Below are 21,777 nucleotides of genomic sequence, written 5' to 3'. Positions count from 1 at the left end.
CCCAGGTTCACTGAGACTTAACCACTAAGGGAGACTACATGCTATGGCAACAACAAGCTACGTGTTTGTTGACTAGTTAGGCTGATCACTGGCAAACAATAAATAACAGCTAAGTTCCACTTACCCTTCTCTCAGTAGGGGCACTACTCTGGGGTTGGCCTGCTACTGAGCACTACATTTTCCCAAAAAAACGTACAAGAAAGACTTTTTAACTTTCAGACAAACATGCTTGAAATTCACCAGAAGGTTCAAAAATCACTTCTGATAGGGCAGAACAACGGGCTAAGCCTTGTCATCTTCAGAAATCAAGCTAAAAGTTAGCACTCTACTGGGCTTAGGCCAATCTTTTTTTTTTCTATTTAACATTTTTGCTGTATTTAATATAGCATGCATATCTGTAATAAAAATGATATACTTTAAACATCCAGAAAGAACAGACAGTCTTTTTGGTCATAATATCAGCCTTCAAAAGCCTGTTAAATTACATAGGAAATGATATTCATACTTGCTACCTAAAACACGTTGTGTTTGAAAAACACAATACCTCAGAAGTCAATTTCTTCTCATCTCCTTCTCCCTCCTCAGAAAGGTCAATGAAAAAGTCTTTTCCACATGGAGTTTTATCAATGAACCAGCCACCTTCAGAGATCCGAGTTTCAGCACAGGATCCTGATGAAAGGGTGCTTCTCTGAGGTGCTGTTTGCACAGGAGAAGAGGTTTCCACTGGTTCATTTTTTGGAGTGGCTGGAACAGAATCAGGATTTCCTTTCTTGTATAACGTCAGCAGGGAATTGTTCATATGATTTGTAGACTGCAAATTCATGCATTTTAAAAGAAAGTATACAAGTTATAACTTGGGTTATTTGTATAAAGATACCAATGAAAAATATTTCATGAACGTCAGTTATGAAAATACAACCTCACTGGAAAAAGTAATCACTTATCTTCTACCCCACCCTTCTGCATATCAAATAACTGCAGACAAAACTATATCTGCTGGTTCAATAGGCAACAGCCTTTATGATTTACCCTAAAATAACCCCTGTTAACTGACAGTTATCATTTTAGTAATAGTCAGATGTGTCAGTTCCTTCAATCACTTCATTCAATTGCTAGCCAAGTCTTTTGGGTACCCAGCATTCTTTCCTCGAGAGTGATTCCCCACCACAGGTTCTTCCTTTTATGCCAGAAATATCCACCTTTCAGATATACTACAGATTCTCAGTTGGAACGGCCAACGCTGTCTGTAACTTATCTGCATCTCCAAGTTTAAACTTTTCAAGTGCACTGCAATTTTACAAGACATAATCACGCGTTACACAAATACAAGCAATCATAATAAAATAGAGCTTACTAGATCTTCTGGATAATCATCATCATCATCATCAGAGATATCTGTGGTACTTCCTGCAGTCCTTTACATGGAAGGGAGACAAAAACTATTAATGTATCACAAAACTGCAAGTGAAACACACACAAAACAGAACAAATGCAATTTCCACAACATGGTTCCTCACAACCACGCAATGTGGCATAAAACTGGAAACAAACTCCCAACTGGCATGCTCTAAACTTATTGCTATGAAGAGTTTTAAAATTCTTTCCAAGGCTGCAATGAGTTGGATCAACTTGACAACCTGGCTAAAAGACAGGCCTAAAAAAAGTGATGTTGGACCAACTTGATTGTGTTGTTTCACTGCTGAGCTATACTAAATCCTTCTGATTACAATGTCTTAACTTCCCATGAGATTCTTGATATCTATCACAGGTGAGAAACCAGAATGGTCCATGAGACTGCACATAGCTTTAGGAGTTAAGAAATCTTAATTCCGACCTCATACCTAGTGGTGACTTTCTCTGAATAGCCTGTCCTGTAGTCTTATTCACCACATTTAGGTAATATCCATCACACCCAAGAAAGATTAAGAACAAAACAAAGGAACTGAACCATTTGCAGGACTGTGGCCTTATATGGAAAACCATCATGGAAACCAAAAGGATATCCACTAACTCAGGGCTGTGCATTCACCGCAGCAGAGGAATTACAATATACTCTTTAATATCTGCTTGTCTTAACTGAAAAAAAAGAATGTTTCAATTAACTACAGGTAACTCCTGAGGAAGACAAGTGTATGGAAAATCAAGGACATGCCAGTAAACTTAAAACTACTAAAATTTAACAATATGAAGACAGAAAGATTTAAAGAAATGTTAAACATTAATGGCATTACTGAAGTCAGCTAATGGTAGAAATTCTTACTCATTTTTCTCTTCTCCACGTCTTGCTCTTTTTGCCACATGTTCAGCTTCTAAAACTGTTAAATCTTCATGTTCTTTTTCATTACTGATTATTCCAAACACTGAAGAAAAAGTTCAAACGTTAACAGAACAGCCAAAATATAATCAAAGAATTTGGCATCTTGGACACTACTAACAGAACTACCTTTTTCAACTTGTATTCTAAAAGCATTTCTTTTTCTTCGTCCATATTCGGCACTGAAAAAAAAAAACAAAACACAAAGTAGCAGGTTACACCAGGTGCTTTTCTCCCACCATATTGTTATTCACAGTGAAAAAAATACATCGCAAGTTGATACTCAAGCTTTTATATAAGTTCTTATAAAGAACCAACTTGAAAACATGCTTGTTTTTTCTTAACCCTACAACACCTCTATAGCTGGGATGAAAAAACACTAAAATTTATTCATCTCTAAAGAGATGTTTAGCAAACATTATTAAGGTCCTCTCTGCAGTTATGGAGAAGCAGCAATGTACAAATGGATTCTATTGCACAACAATACTGATTTTCTTATTTTAATTCAAACAAGAACATATGGACACAAGAGTATGGTCTAGAAAGTACAGTCCAGTAAGGAACAACTGCAATAAAGAATAACAAACCAATATGAGAAAATCTGATTCAATGAGCACCCTTACCTGCAAACAAACATCATCAACCTTTCACTTTCAGTTAGCGAGAAAACATTTTGTTTGCTTTTATGCAACAGATGACAGAGGAAAAACAAAACATAACCCCGAGACCCATAAAAATCCACAGCAAGAGTTTGGGACCTTTTCTCTAACAATGCACAAAAAAATAGATTGCGAAAACATTAATGAATATACTTCTCTCCGTTCCTTTACTCTCACATCCATCAATGACCTGCTGAAACACAACCTTTCTACCCACAAAGAAAGCCTTCAAATAATTAGGTGAGGAAGACTGTCCTCCTAAGCAACTGAGCAAGATTTAGTGTCTTACTGAATCCTGTTATCCACCCCATTTACCTGCATCCAAGTGTTATTTTCTCTCATATTTTAAACTCATCACTTGTATAAGGACCAAAACGCTGTAATGTATCTGTAGCTGTTTAACTGCAACAACAATTAGCAACTAGATCTCGCAGTACTGATGCAATCTTAAAAGATAAATTACTGGATATATCAGCAGAGGAAAACATTGGAGTGGAAATGATCTTATTGCTTCAGTTAACCTCAACAGCCAGTAAAGAAGGTAACAAAATTAAAATTTTGACACTATGCAAATACAAAATAACAAAATAATACATTCCATATTTTGAATGTAGAATATAAGGATACAAATCTTTGCTCACCTGTATGTTTTCTGCAAATCAGATGCTAGAATCCCAATGTCAACATACTGGCCACATCTACTACTTGCAAGGTACTAAAATGAAAAATTTTAAGAAGCAAATAAAATCTTTGTCAATAACTTCATTAGAATCAAATATCATCTAGATCAAATATACCTGTTTCAAATTCTTAATATAAAACATACATATATTCAACAATAAAATTCAAGTATGCCAGTTTCAGACTCAACATCCTGTTTGAGTTTGTGAACTTGAGGAACGTGGGCCTGGCAAAGAGTCAAGTCAGGACCCTGAACTTCTGAAGAGTGAACTTCCACCTGTTTAAAGACCTAGTGGATGAGAGATCCCCTGAAACTCTGTCCTTAGGAACAAAGAAATTAACAGAGCTGGCAACTCTTCTTAGAGCACAAGAGTTCTCTTTCCCCTGTGTAAGAAAGAGACCAGGGAAGGCAGGAAAGTGGGATGGATGAGCAAGGACCTGCTGGGCAAAATGAGGCACAGGAGAGAAGGAAACGCCCAGGCAGTGGAAGCAGGGACATGCGGCCTGGGAAGAGCACAGGGATGCTGTCCGGATGTGCAGGGATGGGATCAGGAAAGCCAAGGCACAGATGGAACTGAGCTTGGCAAGGGGTGCAAAGAATAACAAGAACTGTTTCTACAGGTGCATTGGTCAGAAAAAAAAAAAAAAGGCCAAGGAGAATCAGTTTCCTTCTGTGATGGAGTGACTGCATCAGCTGGCAAGGGAAGACCGACCGATGTCATCCACCTGCACACCTGTGAGGCCTTCGACATGGTCCCGTGTGACAGCCTGGAGAGAGAGGGATGTGAAGGGTGGGCCACTTGGTGGGTAAGGAACGCAGATGCCACCCCCAAGCAGGCTGTGGACCTGTTGGAACAGGTCCCGAGGAGGGCCATGAGGACGATCAGAGGGCTGGAGCACCTCTCCTGCGAGGAGAGGCTGAGAGCCGGGGCTGTGCGGCCTGGAGCCGAGCGGCGGCTGCCTCACGCGTTTCCGAGGGCCGGCGCTGCCATCTTGCCGCGCGCGCCCCGCGCCTGTCTCCCCCGCGCGACTCGCCTCACGCTCGGCAGCGGGAGGGGGGCAGAAAGCGAGAACCGCACCGAGGCGGCCTCCTCACGCCGCCGAGCCCGGATGGTAGGGCCGGCCGCTTCCCGCTCCAGCACCGGGAGCGGAGGGAGGGAGGGAGGGAGGGAGGGAGGTGCGGGCCCGTCCCCCGCCGCCCCCCGGCGCCCCGCACCTGCTTCACGCGCTGCTTCAGCCGCGGGTCCGCCGCCCGCGGCCGCGGCCGCACCCGCATCGCCGCCGCCCGCCGCCGGCCCCGTCCCAGCCCGGCCTCGACGTCCCGGCGTGCTGCGCGGCGACACCGGCGGGGCGGGGCGGGACGGGGCGGGGCGGGCGGCGGCCGGGCCGCGATGGAGTCGGTGGTCTTCATCTTCTCGCTCATCGACTGCTGCGCGCTCATCTTTCTCGCCGTCTACTTCGTATCCTCGCCGCGCGGCACGGGGGGGGGGGGGGCTGCGGCTGGAGCGGGCCGGGCCGGGCCGGGCAGGGGCCCGGCGGCGGGGGCGCTGTGGGGGCTGCCAGGGCCCGTTCGGCCGAGTGGCCGCGGCCCGGCGCGGGGAGGAACGGGTTGTGCCTGGGTGGGGGCGGTGGTGGGTACCCGGCTCTGCTGGGGGTGGAGGGAGCACGTTTCCTGCCCGCACGGGCCTAAAAACTGCTGCCGTGCCCTCTGATTATGGTGGGTAACTTGCTGGTTGAGGTGGGGGATCGCGGCAAGGGCACGCCGAGCGGCTGAAGCAGGATTTCTGCGTTATTCCTACAAAAGCGCCTGCGGTCTTCGCTGGCGGGTGTTGTTAGAACGTGACAGCGCTGATGCATCTATTTATGTGTTCCGGATTAAAAGGGGATCTGCTCTCGTGCTCCAATCCTGGCGCTGTTTCAGAATTTACCTGGTTGTCCTAGCAGAAAGAAGCACAGAAGCACCTGAAAGAATTTCACCTTAGACGGATAGGTCATTTGTTAAAGTTGAAAGCTTTCACCTACTTCTTAAGAACGGAAGAAAAATCGCATGCTTTCCTTGAAGAAAAGGAACGCGAGCTTTACAGGCTATAACATGACAATGTGCACGTGTTGCATGTTAAGCGTTTTTTGGTAGAACTGTCTGAAACCTTTGTATTTCAGGTGCTGAAAGTTCATGTGATAACAATATTGGCCTCTTGTTTCGTAGCAAAATGTGAAATAACCCAATCAATGCTACTCTAAATGTAAAATAAGGAGATCTGGTTCTTGAAGCTGCAATAGCCAGCTTTACTGTGAGAGTTTAAAAAGTGCATTAACTTTTTCCTCCTTTTAAGGTTTTGCTCCAAGCACTGTAGTAAAGATCATGATACCAAAAATATTGAATTTGCCTTCCTGGTCTGTTTTTAGTGTTGAACTGAACTTTAGCACTTGTGCAACAGTTGCTGCTGGAAAAAGTACCATAAAATCATTTAGCCTGATAATAAAATATGGCCTGTCTTTCCACCTAAAGTAGGACTGAGTAGCGGCTAACTGAAACACGCCTTTGGCAGATTTGTAGAACAAGACAGCCTGTGCTGACAGCAGAGTGCTCACCCCAACATACTGGATGATAATAAAGCATAGAATATTTTGACTTCCTATACAATTTTTTCCTTATCATGAACTTCAGATAATTACGCTATCAGATTTGGAATGTGACTACATTAACGCGAGATCTTGCTGCTCAAAGCTCAATAAAGTAAATGATTGTTCTTTGCATTTAACGGGGTTTAAAAAAAAAACAATCCATCATCTCAGCATCACAAATAACGGGAGTTTAATGTATATCTGAAGAGCTTGGATTGGCAGTACTTATTCAAAGCATTTATCTTTTACCTCAGTCCACTTGTCTTTTTTGGGCTCCTGTCTTCCAGAAAATGAGCCACAAAAGGCTGTTCTGCTGATCGTTGGTGCTCTGAGATGGGCTGCTTCTCTGAATTTGTGGGACTGACACTTAACTCTTCCCAGAGCTCTCAAGTTTTTTTTTTTGTATGTGTGCCATTAAGTAGCGATGTCTACTCCTGGCTGAACTCAACTCTTTCTAGCTACTTTCCCTGATACTTGTATATAATTCTTACCATCCTGAACAGTAGAGAGTTTTGCTGTGATAAGGAAAAGTTCCATTTTAATCAAATCTGCTTGAAGCTGTTCTTAAATCCATGTGACCTACCCACGTGGGTGTTCCCTTTGATTTAAAGGTCCTTTCTTTCTTAATGTAAGAGAGAACACTACAGGATGCTCTCAAGCCAAAAACGTCCTCTTGGGCTGACCCGGTTTACCAATGTCAATTTTAATATTGATCAGTTTTCTTATCCATACCAAGTCTGAGGGTGTTTATACGTTCTGTGTCTGTGCAGACTTATGTGCTTCTTTCATTCCTACATTAAATGTTCTCTGCAGTGACTTCAAATGCGCACTGTATTCTTTCTTAACTCGCTCTCTTAAGTGCGTGTGTAATATAACTGTGTTTAAACCATATTGTGTTTCTTTCTGGAAATTGCTGTGTTAAACACAGTACCTCTGTTTTAATACCTTAGGGCATGATTTCTGGCTTGCTCATGTGCAGTCTGTCTGAAGGTGTTGATTTCCCTGCACTGTGATGAAATCACATGCATCTGTGAGCTTTGTCAGTTTGATGTGATTAGAATCAGATGATAACTCCATATAGATTTTTTTTTTAGAAAGAAATTTATATTTATCCACATAACCTTTTTTTTTTTCTTCCCTTTTTACAGTGGGTCATCCCAGAGGTGATTGGCCATGCTGTTGTAACTGTATTAATGCTTATTTCATTGCACTGGTTCATCTTTCTCCTTAATTTGCCAATAGCAACATGGAATATATATAGGTAAGTGTGAAGGGTTTTGTGTGCTTTTCATTCCCTGTTGCTAGTTTAGCTTTAAGTGTAGTATGAAGATAATATGTCATACTGAGATGTTTCAGTTGTGTTCTTCAGTTCCTAACAGTCTTCTAGTTAACAAAGCTCTCCTCTCCTTGCAATTAAAGTTAGAAGAAACCCAGTGGAGTAAATGATATAAAGCTTTTGGCCTTTCCTTGCGTTCTCTCTAATGCCCAGGAATCTTGATTTGCGAGTCATTCCTGAGTTTGTAGGAAATAATGGCATGTTAGTTGGGATTTTGAGGTAGCACTGCAGACACAGTCGCTAATGTTTTTCATTCTGTGCCTACGTGCCTGATAGCGTTACCAGCACAAAAGCATTTAGACCAGCCTGAGCGATGGTTGTAAAGCCATCAGACTGTGGTGTTATCCCAAACACCCTCCTTTGTGTGCAGTCCTGTTTCTCCCCCTTGCGTGTTTGGACCCCCTTTGGGTCCACCATCTTGCCTGTTTATTTTTGGAAAGGTTTCCAGACTTTTCATGTTATGATACCTGCCAGTGTTACTGGTCTTTTCACCCTGGGCTGTCCACCACTTTGGAATGGTTTGCTTTCCACTAGAGGTTTGCATGAGGTAACACTGGAACTGTTGGTTCAAACTTGTGTGTTTTATTTTGTGTAATTGTGAAATATTTGATATCACGTAAGGCATAAAAAGTTAGCTACAATTCTTTTTTCTCTGTACCTTGTTAACACTAACTATTTGCAGGGATTAGTTGTTTTTTAAATACAAGAGGTTTCGTAGCTCATGAAAGAGAAGACTCCTTTCCTGATATTCTGATTGTTCTTCAGCAAAATAACTATGTACTTACGTCTTTTTTTTTCTACAAAATTTCTAGTAAAGCCTTCAAATGTTTCTCAGTTGGAGAAACATGAGACAGTGTAACTTTTACAGTTAATGGCTGCATATTGCCTTGATGCACAGGTGGGGATAGTTTTGCTTGGTCACCTGTACGTACAAATGTGTGTTTGTGCAACACAGTTGCACAAAATGAGTGATGTTCCCTTTGGTAGCTGGTGAGTGTAGTATTAGTATTTGCTATTTCTTTCTTGGTTAGCCCGTTTCTACACAGACATTGAGGGGAGGAGGGGGGAGAGAGAGAGAGAGAATGTATTTTCTTTGAAATTTTGAGGATTTCTTACCCGAGTTTCCCCTTTGCTTCCTTCTAATATGTTAAAGCAACATAATTTAACATTCCGTTAATATTTAAAGTAGCCACTTGCTTTCTCTTCTCAATCTGATCAGAAGGAATTTCAAAAGCTATTGATTTCTGTTTCCACGCTTCAGGCAGTAAGCTTTGAATGTTTTGAACTGACAGCTCTCATTTTGTATTTGTCATTTGGAATACCCTAAAATCCTGACGTTTCCTCAAATTTAGATGTGCAATGCATGTAATAAATGAATATGACAGTATAATACTTCGCCTATTCTGCCACAAGAAGTCAGAATGTTAAGACTGTACTGTTAATCCTGCCTCATTTCTGAGGATCAGGGACTTTCACCCATATTGGTAGCCTGGAGTATCCCATTCATGGTGAAGGAGCTAGAAGTTGGCAAAAGCAAGTATGTTTAGTATTATTAAGGGAATCTGATGATGTGGGATAGAACTTATATTTGACCCAGTCATTTAATGGACAAAGGGTATGGTAGCCAGAAAAATGGTGGATTGTAAAGTAGTTTGAATAAAGTGAAGAGAGGAAGTGTCAATGGCTAAATTACAATCAAGTGGGAACAGATTGTGCAAACCTGTTACTGAGAGCTGCAAACTTCCAGCATCAGGTGGGTGTGTTTGAATTGTCTTCATATGTCACAGTATTTCAAGAAATAATTTCTGGAGTGAATTTCTGCAACAGGTCTAAGCGCAAGGTGCTGCACCTGGGTCACGGCAATCCCAGACATGAGTACAGGTTGGGCGAAGAACTCATTGAGAGCAGCCCTGCAGAGAAGGACTTGGGGGTTCTGGTGGACAAAAAGCTTGGCGTGAGCCAACAGTGCAAGCTTGCATCCTAGAAGGCGAACTGGATCCTGGGCTGCATCAACAGAGGAGTGGGCAGCAGGGTGAGGGAGATGACTGTCCCCCTCTGCTCTGCCCTTGAGAGGCCCCACCTGGAGTGCTGCATCCAGGTCTGGGGCACCCAGCACCAGAAGGATGTGGGGCTGTTAGAGAGGTTCCTGAGGAGGGCCACGAAGATGATGGAGCACCTCTCCTATGAGGAAAGGCTGAGAGAGCTGGGGGTGTTCAGCCTGAAGAAGAGGAGGCTCCAGGGAGACCTCATTGCAGCTTTTCAATACTTACAGGGCACTTATAAAAAAGATGGAGAGTGACTTTTTACATGGGTAGATAGTGATAGGACAAGGGGGAATGGTTTTAAACTAAAAGAGGGGAGATTTAGATGTTAGGAGGAAATTCTTCCCTCAGAGGGTGGTGAGGCACTGGAACAGGTTGCCCATAGAGGTTGTGGATGCCTCATCCCTGGAGGTGTTTAAGGCCAGGTTGGACAATGCCCTGGTCAACCCGATGTAGTGGGTGGCATCCCACTGACTTGTGTTTGTCAGCATCTAGCATCATTGTGTCCATGACTACAGTTCCTTGAATGTGTAACATAAACTATACTAGATTGTGGGCCTCTTGGGAAAAATAACTCCTGAGTTCTGGAAGCTTTAATTTGTGTCATTTAAGTGTCACTGCTCTTAAAACACAAATTGAATAAATACTATCTTTATGGTACTCATATCCTAGAGATGTAAGAAAGCTGCACTATATATCTTATTTCTAGGGTCAATTGATACAGGAAACTTGTATACTTCATTTTATTCCTATAAAATGTATTACGTTTCCACTAAAATGGAAATTGATGTTATAATTCTAACAATAGATCAGTCACTTAAAGCTTCAAATTTAGAAGAGACTTCAAAACTGTAATTATTTCATGAGCTATTCTTAATGGGACGTAATTGTCTTTGTTATTAGTTAAATATGTGTCACTACTTTTTAATGTTCCTGTGAAAATAAGAAAAATACTGTGGATTTATTTATGTATTTATTTCTGCTGCTATAGAACCTCTCTTCCCCTTCTATTGCTCCTGTTACTGCAGTGAATGTTGCAAGATATTGGGGGGTGCTTTTTCTTTTGCTTGGTGACATTCTTCAAGTATATAAAGAAAATCTGTTCTGTTCAGAGACCTTGCTCTTGCTCCAGGTCTAGGACTAGGAGTTAAATTGCTTTGTAGAAAAAGAGCATTCTTCCAGGAAGGTGGAAACTGTATGAGATTTAAGTGAAATAATACTAATAATACTGTTCTAGACTGGGCTCAGCTGGAGTGACAACTTCAAGTGCTTGCATTTCTTCTCTTGAGAAATGCTTATGATGAATGATTATGCTGTTGCTTGAATTTTCACAAGTAACCAACATTTACTGTGCTGGTTTTATTCTTCCTTTTGCTGACATTTCACTTTGTTTTACTCAGCTTCTGTTCTTATGTGGGTTTAGACAACAAGTACTCAAGTTCTGCCCAGTCTTTCAACCTGTCAGCTGTAGGAAAGCTGTGTTATTTTCTGTGATAACACAGGATAGTTTTGCTAAAAATGGAAATAATACATGTATCCTTTGTCTTATCCTATCTCCTTTTGACCAGTGGAGTTTGTGATTATATAAATTTTCGTAATGAAAACACCAATTCTTAAGTTTTTTTTTCCAATCTCTTTCATTTAAAACATCTTTCCAGTGTGGGTAGAGGTTTTCTTCCCAACACTGAGTAATCACCAACAGCAATTAAAATGATCTGTAATTGGCTTTAAACTGGAAATTCTCCCATTTATACCTGGGAAGCTGAGCTAACAGTTTTAATACTGCTTGACCTCTGGATTTTCATTGTGGATTGTGGTGGCAGAGATATGTACTGATATGTCCTGAGACTGAAATAGAATCTAAAAAAAGCTCACTTACATTTAACTGGGAAACAACACTTTAGATAAAAGTCACTTCTGTGCAAATTCTTCTTCTCCCCTCCTCCTGACACTTCTTAATGTTTTGATGATTATACTTGTGTTGTTTTTTTCCCTTAAACTTTCAGGTTCATTATGGTGCCAAGCGGAAACATGGGGGTATTTGATCCCACAGAAATCCATAACCGAGGACAACTGAAATCGCACATGAAGGAAGCCATGATTAAACTAGGCTTTCACCTGCTCTGTTTCTTCATGTACCTGTACAGGTTAGTTTCAAAAATTGCTCCCAAGGAACAAAGGAATTGTCTGCCGCTATTTTTATTTCCCCTGTTCTGTTTGTGCTGGTATTCATAATTCTTTTCTTCTGCTAGCCTTCAGTAATAGATTTTGACAGCTAACTGCATGCTTATTATATGCTTTTATGCTTTCTGATCAAACATTGTTTGAAAACTCAGACTACTACTTAATCTCAAAACTACTATAAAAAAATATAAAGTTACATGATTTTAGCACCTAGAGTAAGCAGCCTATTTAGACAAGGGCTAATCTTGAGGACTAAGTTATTTCCTAAAACAGAATTTGTGAAATAAAAGTGGTCTGGTTAAGTTCTGTGATGGGGGCACTTACTACAAGGTAGAACAACTATTGTTCTTCTACTGCAATATTCCTTCTGCAGTCCTTGTCTTAATAAGTAACGCAAGTAGCAGTTGCCTTGACTTTCTATTTCAGAATCAAGTGCAATTTACTAAAAGTGATAGCTGTTCCTACTTGCATAGGCTTCAGTAATACACTGGGTCTCATGTTTTCTGTTTTGTCACAGTATGATTCTGGCTTTGATAAATGATTGAGAAGTTGAAAAAGAACCATTAGCTGCCAAATTGCATCATCACTCCAGTGACTGGTTGTGGAGCCACAGACACCTTCTGAATATACCTAGACCAGTGTCGTCATGCAGTATATTTTTTCCTTTTTGAACAAGAAATATTTTTCTGTATTTTTAACATAAAATATTTTCAAAAGACATTGGATTTGTGTAGCAGTTGTTTTTGTTCCTTCTTAAAACCCAAATGGCTGTAGCTGCTGCTTTTGTAAAGTGAAATCCTTGCTTACAGAACCGATCTTATGGGAATGAAAAGATGAGAGGGAAACTCATTTCAACAGCTTAGGCTGACAATAGTACTAGTTCTAGAACAAATTTAAGAGCAGTTCTTAATGCCTATTTCTTACCGAAAGTGTCAGGATATGCCTCTGGCAGTCAAGCTGTCCAAGTAGCCTGGTTTGAAGCTGTCCTTGGAACATCGATTTCAAAGCAGAACACTAGCACAGCTTGCATCTTTGTGTTGTTTTGTTCTCAGCTAAAAAGCAATGAATAAAAGTTGTGCTTTTTCTCATTTTCCATTCTCTCTCCCCCCCACCCCAACCTGTATAAAGTCTAGTGTATGGCAGAATTAAGGTCACTGTGACACTTGTAAGAGTGGAAAAACGTGTTGCTGCAGATAAATGTAACACTTGTAAAGCAAGTAATACTTGTTTTTTTTTTTTCCCTTCAACTCCTGTTTTGTCATTGAAATACATCATAGACCTCCCTGTAGAGTAAATAGTGCATCAGGGTTGGAGTCAGTAATGGAACAAAAGACCATCTATAGTCACTACTCCATGAACCTGCTTTAATCATATCCAGCGAGGGGAATCAAGAATGTCTACGTAGGAGAGGTGATCTGTTAAACCATAACCCAGATATCCCCACATTTCTGATGTGATTCTGCTTCAAAGGCACCAAGACATTTAAGTTCTTTTTATGCAGCTCTTACATCACTGTTAAGTACACAAACCTGAGTTAGTACCCTCACTATCCAACTTCTTTTTATATGAGCATAAAAACAGATTTTTTTAAACAGATGTATCAAGTGAAGTACTTAAAAATCCAAATCCTTAATTGAAGTCCTAAGAAGGAAAAACTCAGATTTTAAGAACTTGTCATACTTTACTGTACGGCTATAGTTAGCATATTGTATTGGTCTTAACGTGGTATCTGTGTGCAACAGCTTGCTTTTGTGACCAGGTGGTAAAAAGACGGCACTGAAGCTTGATTTCTGTAGCTATCTTGCACTCAATATTTGTTCTAGGATACGTTTGGTCTTAAATTTATGATAGATGGAGTCCATGTTCAGCTGTTGTAAAGACCAAAAACTACTGAAAACCATGCTCATTAGAAAACAGCTACCACAGCTGCATGCAAGTGACTACCTGACACCACTGCAAAACAAAACTACAGCAAACATTGCCTTTACTCCAGACAGGACGTAGGTCTGTAAAAAGGAGAGAACAAATAAAACTTCAAAAGAGAAAAGTCACCAACGTTTGTAGCAGCTTATATGGTAGGCAAATATCTTATTTGTAGGTGAAGACAATTTAACTTAATTGACTTATAGCCTTTTGTATATTCCTGTGAGGAAAAAAAACCACCACGTATCTACACTGTTTTACGTATTAGAAGGGCAAAGTCAGTAAGCTGGTTAAGTCCTTGCTGTAGTGCCAGCAGTAGATACATAAACTTCATTAATGAAACATAAGTTCCACACTGAGAACCATGACAAGTAACCTGCAGTCCCCTCACTTAAACTAGCAGGTTTTTTTAATCTTATTCTAAAGATGGATTCTGAGATAAGAACTTTATTAGTAATTAAAATATTTCTAAGATACAGTGGTTAGAAATCATTGAAGACAATTACAATAATGACATTAGCTAGGGCAGACGCCTTCCCCCGTGGAACCAGTAAAAGATTTCTCTCTCACTCTGAAAAGCTCCTATCCCCCGCTACTTCATGAAATGTTTCTTCAGAGATGGGAGTGGGACATGGAAAGGTAAAGGAAAAGAGCAATATCTGGGGGGAAAAAAAAAGGGGTAGCATGCATCTTAATTCAGATGCCTGACCTTAAGGGATGTTATTGTGGATTCTTCTCTGCTTCCCTCAAGAATGAATTGCTAACCACCACAGAACAAGAATTACGTCTATGTATGCTGTCAAACATTAAGCAAACTATACTTTTAGATGAATACAAGTTTTCCATTGTGTTTTTTTAATAAATTCTCTGTTCATTCATCTCTAACAACTTTTTCCAATTGCTGTAAAAACCTTAGATGCAGATTCTAGAGACCACAATTCTGCTGAGTCATTACACTACTAATTTTTGAGCCTGCCTTGCTGTATAAGTCATTTTCTGCCTTAACAGTGACCTTCACAGAGCTCAGAGTCAACAACAAGAAAAATGTAATTGCTAAAAAAACCTTGAACTATTGAGATTCTAACTTTTGAGCAAGGTTGTTAAGCTCTTTTCCACACTCACAGGCTAGAGCCTAATTAGCTTGCTACAGTGTCAGTACTTCAACCGCTTACAGTGATTGGATAGCTGTTGTAGTACTGCAGTTGGGAGTGGAGGATTAATTAAGATAGGGGAAAGTGTGCTAATCAATCAATACAGTTGTGGACTGTTGATTATTTAGCTAGTTTTATTAGTGAATGTACTTACCTTCTTACCTTTCTCAAGCCAAAAAAGCAAATTTCCTTTATCTGCTATATGGATAATTTTTGGCTGAATTGGGTCTGCAATCTAACAACCCTTCTACAAATACTAGTACCCGAGGGAAAGAGCAAGAACAGGTATGTGGAAAGGGATATGGCATGACCATCTTGTTTGCAGCTGCATTTAAGGCACGGTTATGAAAACACTGCATAACTTGGAGGGAATAAAAGTTGATAGAAAGGTGCTACTGGAGGCCATAAAGACCTTTTTCTAAACAAATGCAGAAGCTGAAAAGAACTGAATGCATTTCACCAGAAGGTCTGAGTTTGGAAAACCTACCTGAAAGCAAATTTAGGCACAGCTTTCATTTAGCAGAACATTAGCTAATAAAAATGCCTACAACACCAGTATATGCAAAATGCAGGACAAAGATGAGATCCCATTCTACTGCACAAGGAGGAGAGACAAGGTTAGATGGAACAAAAAAAGCAACAGCTGAGAATTAGCTGCAAGAGCTGCTTAGGTCAACTTCAGATGAAAGAGGTCCCTGATTCCTAGTTACTGGTAGTTGGCGAGAAACATCTGAGCAAGAAATGGAAGTACTTTAAAAGCACCTTGTTAATTATGGAAGAGAATTTTGTAGGTATAACTGAGTTACAGTTAACAACCTGCGTAAGATACCTAAGCCAGCTCCAGCATTAAAGAATCAAGGTTCTCACTGAGCCTCAAAGGAGCAGATGGTCAACAATGCAGATAAGCACAGAATGGGACACAGGCAAGTAGTGTGCTAAATGGCATAAATGTACAGTCAAAACAGAAGTGTTGGGTAGATTAGAGCCAGGCATCAAAAACCAGAAAGCCTGCACGCAACAGGAGGGAGCTCACCTTCAGCTGAACTGCCACAAATGATTTTTCATCTCAAGGAAATAAAATGCTACAAACATGGAAGAATTCCACAATTAGTGATCAAGAAATGAACATTCCAGTGATAGTCACGTAAGTGAAGTTTAGGAAACTAAGAACTATTCATTCCAGTTATTTATTCTGTTTATTGAATTGAAAGAAAGGGAATACAAACATTTCTGTTAAGTGCTGTGCACCAACATGGAAAAAGTGTATTTTTTTTTAAAAATCCTAATAAAAACAAATCAGAAGTTAATGTAGTTCCAATTGAACAATTTGTAAAGATATGTTTAAAATACTACACATTTATAAAATAAAAAAGTTAAAACGGTGTTCTGTAAATAATTAGTAAAACAAGTGAAAATAAATACGAGACCCAAAGTTCTTATGTTTTTAATGTAATATAGCAAAGAAATTTTAACTACTTAATATAATCCAAGGAGAGTAACAAAAATCCAGAAAGTTTTAAGAATGCAATCCTTTGAAACATTTAATATCAGTCCATAGCAAATAGTCATTACATACCAAAAGCTCTAAGTGTTAAACTAGTTCCACCACAACTCCATATAAATCTTGACAACTTAGAAATCTTGAGATCAACAATAACGTTCTTTTCTTGATCTCTACAGCTTGGTTTGTAAGTACATACATGCTTTGAGGATCCATTTTGTCCCATATTTTTTCAAGGAGCCAATAGCTTTTTCCATCTGTGCCTAAAAATGTTAAGATTCATATCTACCACATATACCCTAACAATGAAAAATGTTTAAGAAAAAGATGGGGCACAATGAATTTCAAATTTATAAAAATATACTGATATTAACCAAAACCTTCAGGTCAAAGGACACTTCACATACACACGACTTAAAGTATGCAATAAAACATGACAAGTACCTAGAACATTTGGTTCTATGCCTGTTTATGTAACACATGCACACACACATTCATACCAGATGGGAGGAACACTCTCACAAACTTTTTATTGAATCCAGATAATCCGGATTGATAAACAGAAAACTTGTCTACAGTTTATTTCAACAACTAGAGGCAGCTACCGCAGCAGTAGTTCAACACTGCACACTTCAATTAAGTCCACCCTGTTTAAAAAAGTGTCAGAGTTAATCTTTTTGTTTTCTAAATATCATTAAAAGTAGCAGTTTTCAAAATTAAGTATGGCAGCTGAAAATGGTCTCGAGCCAATGTGGAAAAGACAGGGTGAAGTAAAAAGGAGGGTTAGCCGTTTATGGGATGAATGTTCCTCTTAATTGTCTCAAAAATAAAGCAAAGCCAACAACAATGAAAACCATTTAGCAAATACAGGTGTATTTTGTAGCTAACAATATGGACAAACTATTGAAAGTGCATTTTTCCTCCTCCCCCTTGAGTTACAGTAGTTTGTCAGTAAATCCAGCTTTTCATGTTCATTCTTCTTTCTCTACCTCCCCAAGTGGGTCTACAACATCTCCCCTTCAAACTATAGCTGATTATATGAGCCCTTGTTTCGTACTAAGGAAGCCTTGCTAACTGATTTTGGGTGGGAGCATTGCTTATCAGTGTAAGGAGATACAACCTAGACCCAACCTCCAAGAGCATACTGAATTTTATTAAACATTACCTGTTCGAAGCCAACTTGAGAAGTAACTGGCAAGATCTGGATAGATTTCTAGCTTGCATCTTTGCTCTAATCATAAAAAAGAAGTCAACTTTAAAGTTGGAGAACTTGAGAAAAAACAGGGAATTTAAACAAAGGTGTAATTGCCCCCTACTACCTCCCCCCATACCCAAAGAAGGACAAATTTAGCATGACTGCTTATCTTCCCTTCTGTGCTCCATTGTGCCTTGAAAATTACTTACCTGAACAGCTACAGAGCATTCAGATAATAAAAATGCTAAAGCATTTTATTTATTAAAAAGAAAAAAAAAAAAAGAGATCTGCCTTTAACAATAACCTGCAGCTACCGTATTTTAAGCTAACAGCTTACCAAAGTTACAAAAGAGTAGTACACACTTACAGTATTTTCCTCTCTAAAATCATAGGTCTGTTCACCAGAAATACAGTAATTTATTGCAGGTGTGCAGTTGTTCCAGCCTTAGACTCCAGCCTATGAACATTTTTAAGCACATGGAAATCAACACATCGCAAGTGAGCAAGCTTATTACCCCATCCCCCACCCCCCATCTCATTTTATAGTCTGTGCACAAAAAGTATTGGTACTTTTCAATTCACATAGTGTGAATATGTGACATGTTAGGAATAGTCTTGGTTCCTCTTTAATCGACATTTAGAATGGTTCTCACTACCACTAGACCTATAGCGTAAGCTTATTGTGGGACCAGGTACTGTGGTAAAATAAAGATTACTCTCACTTTCTCTGATCTCCACACATCATCTGTGATAAGCAGAGATCTATGCAATATGGTGTTATTTAGACACTAGAAAGAATGCCATCTATATGATAAAGGAGCTTTCCCTTATGTTGCATAGTTTCACCACAAAACTAAATTAAAGCAGATACACCAAGAACATACGTTTCTCCTTAACTTGCTTCTAAATCCCTGATGTGTTTTGTTTTTTTAGAGGTACATACCAAGTCCAGAAGAGAAAACCCAGAATGGAGGTCAGGTTTTGGTAGTAGTAAGTTTAAATTTTTAATTACAATGCGTTGCAGTAGAAAATAGGCATCAGGTCATACATACCCCCAGATAGCTTGTACCAGGTAAGGAGTCTTGGCCAGGTATGGCCAGCCATATTAAAAATGCCTGTTGAAGTGGATGTGAGACTTTAAATCTAAACTTGAGACTTGATCCAGCCTTCAACACCTGCCTAAATTTCCCACTAAGTCCCGTGAGTATGAGGTAAGCAAATAGTGCGAGACAGTTGTACGCAATATCTTTGTTAAGAGACACCAAAACCAGCATTATTCTCCTCCCCCCTGCTCTCCCTAAATAACGCTTCGTTTAAAAACACGAGTTCCAGAGTAAGTAAGACAACACAGGGGTAACTTCCACAGATTCACATACTAGCATCGTTTAAGAATTATACCATGTTTTGAAGATAGAAAATACTGTTTGCAATTTAGGTATTCAATATTTATTTAAAACCCGGAGGTTTATTTTACTAAAAATTAACCTTAGGAAAGTTGTCTGCTTCTCTGCAACACCGATGCCACAGACAAGACTGACCAATCTTATGCTGTCTGAACTAGCAACAGAAACAAACAGCTGCTTCTAAAACTAGCTAATGGAAGGAGGAACTGATTTGTAGTCTTCAGTTTACATTACATACTCCCAGTATGCTGTAACTCCCATAATTGCTGTCAGCGCAATTCCCCTTAAGAAAAAATGAACTAGGTTGAAGATAAGAATGTTAAGTTCCTACTTCATTTTGGAGGTACTAAACCAGAAATGAGTATATCAGATTCAGGGCTGGTTTCAACACGAAGATTGGAATCTTCAATCATGTTTCAGATGACACACATGGCAAGGAAAAACACCACCACCCAATTGCTGGAATCTAAAAGAATCCAACCCATTAAATTTTGTTTCTTTGGGAAAGAAAAAGGGACTGTTTATGTTAAACACCACATTCCCACTCAAAGCAGCTACACTGCTCTTCCCAGGAACTCTGGCAAACCTTCCCCCACCCTTCTTCCATACATGACTAATAAGGTCACTAGATTACCGTCTCATTAAAGGATGAAGTCCACACTTCCATTCACATCATTCTTGGCGACACGCCCTTTCCTGCTCCCTCTTTACTTCACAGCACTACCAACACTACCTTTCCACCCGTGGTAGAAAATGGACTCCAGCGCCATCCCACAATGAATTTGTGTGTAGTGCAGAAGCATTGAGATGCCAGGCCATCTGTTTATTGAAGACAAAAACCACACGTGATGTCTTTCTCTTTTCTAAACATGGCATATTAGTGGAACTGTTCCTAAATGCGTCAAGATGTTCACAGCACCAGCTTGCAACAAGGTCTAGGAGAGACATTTAAATTTGCAAACTTAAAAGTATATTTTCAGAAAGAAAATCTATACATCTTTGTTTATCAAATAAAGTTTTCCTTCATAACACAAGTGTTACTTATGATTTGAATGTTAATTACTTTTACAAAATGTTGACTTTGTGAAGAAAGTATTCAAAACATTCTTTTGTTGAGGTGTAGCCTACCTTTAATCCGTATTGTTGCATATATTTATGTAATTAAAAAGAAGACCTTGTCTTGTTTAAACTCTTAGTCTGGTGGTGTACTCTGAACACTTCTTTTTTTCGCTAAATAATACGATTTATCTGTTAATATGGACAGTGAGTTTCTCTTTCTAAAACAACCTTTACTGACTACATAAAGTTCCTTCCAGCCACTGCTTTTGATCGGGTCTCAAGACACTCTGGAAGAGCATCAGTGATACCACATTTTACAACACTTCTTGCATCGTTTTAGTTCCAAATGTATACAAATGAAGTCATTTTAATCCTATAAATAATTTATTTTTAAAAAATTGTGCTGTTAACCCCTTTGCAGGGCAACGAGCTATGTGAAAAGTACAAAACTTTTTGTCAAATGTGATATTCAGAGTGCTTTTGACATAGTTCATTGGTTTATCTCAATTTATATGCGCAACGGGCAAGGCTAGAATCCATGAACCAAGCTGCAAAGATCTCAAGCTAAGTAAGGCGGAGAGATTCGAGAAACAAGAGAAGGAAATACTTTCCTATCCAATGTATACTCTTCAGACTAAAGCACTCTTTCTATCAAGCCTTCTAAACTGTTAAATAAAGTGTTCCAAACAAGCATTTAAACTTCATTACACAGAAGAGCAACAAGAACAGTAGCCTGCCAGACAAAAAGGCAGGAGGGAAAAATATATAGAGTTCAATGGTTAGCCTGAATGTAGCACAGTTCTTCACAACCGATGGGGGGGTAATTTCAACACGGTGTCCAACAACGTTCTAACGACGTGCTTCATCTCGACTGGTTACTATGAAGCAAGGTGGTAAATGTTTGGCCCCAATTGGGCTTCAGAAATGGTTCTTTTTCATGACGAGCATGTCTGTCCAGCTATCAATCATGTTTGTTTGCACCAAATCCCAAGCCATTTAAAATACGACTAATTAAGTTAAACTGAAGTCGTCTGCTCCAAATTCGCCATCAACTATCCATGCTACTGCATTCCTCTGAGCAAAAACAAAAGAGAAAAAAATCACACCTTGAAGATTTTATCAGTAATTAATATTCCTATTACAAGGTCTCTAATACAGTGTATTTACATAAGTTTTAGTGAGCATGCATTACTTAATGGAACTTATACTATAACTAAATCCTACATTAAAAATTAGCAATTTTAGGTATAATTATTCATATTAATTTAAAGATTAATTTAGCATGTTATCTGTCGGTACACAGAAATCATCTTTTGCAGAAGATATCAATAAATTACATACATTTGCATTCAAGTTCCTGGGGCTCCTGCTAATTACAAAGCTGTCATCCATTTAAGATTCCTAAGTTGCTGGACATTATTCTGTGCACCTATACTTCTCGTAGATGCACTGCTGTGAGAAATTCAGTTTTTATCATTTTTATTTTTATGAAGTTTACTAGCTCATTTTCTGGAGAAAATGAGAAAGAATAAGCAGGCAAGTAATTGGGAGAAAACAAAAGCAAAAACACAAACACAAGTAAAGCCTTCTGGAGGATAGGCTCTGAGTCCCTACATGTATATTCAAGATGTTACAAGCAGGACTGGCAAGGCTGGTCCACCTAGTCCAATACTAGAAGCAGATGTGTCAGAAAGCACAGGAACA

General features: G+C 39.5%; 3 protein-coding genes across 6 annotated transcripts in view; 1 reads left to right on the top strand and 2 right to left on the bottom strand.

The window, feature by feature from the left end:
• The window catches only part of NVL (nuclear VCP like), a 41,179-nt gene extending 36,078 nt beyond the window's left edge, over window positions 1-5,101 (bottom strand). The window contains exons 1-6 of the mRNA XM_083828489.1: window positions 4,871-5,101; window positions 3,615-3,688; window positions 2,444-2,496; window positions 2,261-2,360; window positions 1,355-1,415; window positions 545-811 (exon numbers count right to left, since the gene is read on the bottom strand). Of these exons, the coding sequence (XP_083684615.1) occupies window positions 545-811; window positions 1,355-1,415; window positions 2,261-2,360; window positions 2,444-2,496; window positions 3,615-3,688; window positions 4,871-5,095 (780 nt within the window). The 5' untranslated portion in view covers window positions 5,096-5,101. The remainder of the gene's footprint in view (window positions 1-544; window positions 812-1,354; window positions 1,416-2,260; window positions 2,361-2,443; window positions 2,497-3,614; window positions 3,689-4,870) is intronic.
• Window positions 4,296-12,561, top strand: CNIH4 (cornichon family member 4). 2 transcript variants are annotated; one of them, XM_083828515.1, is made up of 5 exons: window positions 4,983-5,114; window positions 6,323-6,391; window positions 7,428-7,540; window positions 11,664-11,804; window positions 12,359-12,561. In XM_083828515.1, the coding sequence occupies exons 1-5, from the start codon at window positions 5,046-5,048 to the stop codon at window positions 12,384-12,386; spliced, it is 420 nt and encodes a 139-aa protein (XP_083684641.1). In that variant the 5' UTR covers window positions 4,983-5,045; the 3' UTR covers window positions 12,387-12,561. The 2 variants fall into 2 exon arrangements, with proteins under 2 accessions (XP_083684640.1, XP_083684641.1); XM_083828514.1 differs by lacking the exons at window positions 4,983-5,114; window positions 6,323-6,391 and adding an exon at window positions 4,296-4,767.
• A 3,782-nt stretch (window positions 12,562-16,343) lies between these two features.
• The window catches only part of WDR26 (WD repeat domain 26), a 33,654-nt gene continuing 28,220 nt past the window's right edge, over window positions 16,344-21,777 (bottom strand). For all 3 annotated transcript variants that reach the window (XM_083828500.1, XM_083828501.1, XM_083828502.1), the window contains one exon: window positions 16,344-21,147. In XM_083828500.1, coding sequence (XP_083684626.1) covers window positions 21,122-21,147 — 26 coding nt within the window. In that variant the 3' untranslated portion in view covers window positions 16,344-21,121. The remainder of the gene's footprint in view (window positions 21,148-21,777) is intronic.

This window comes from Anser anser (genome assembly GCF_964211835.1).
Source record: "Anser anser genome assembly, chromosome: 3".
NCBI classification, from domain to species: domain Eukaryota; kingdom Metazoa; phylum Chordata; class Aves; order Anseriformes; family Anatidae; genus Anser; species Anser anser.
This window is presented reverse-complemented; position numbering and strand designations above follow the sequence as displayed.

Excerpts from the sequence above, each read along its gene's own strand:
- CNIH4 (XM_083828514.1), top strand. The coding sequence starts at position 4,405 with ATGGTCCCGTGTGACAGCCTGGAGAGAGAGGGATGTGAAGGGTGGGCC. Across the intron at positions 7,541-11,663 it reads GCAACATGGAATATATATAG|GTTCATTATGGTGCCAAGCG; the intron begins GTAAGTGTGAAG and ends TTAAACTTTCAG. Across the intron at positions 11,805-12,358 it reads TTCTTCATGTACCTGTACAG|TATGATTCTGGCTTTGATAA; the intron begins GTTAGTTTCAAA and ends GTTTTGTCACAG.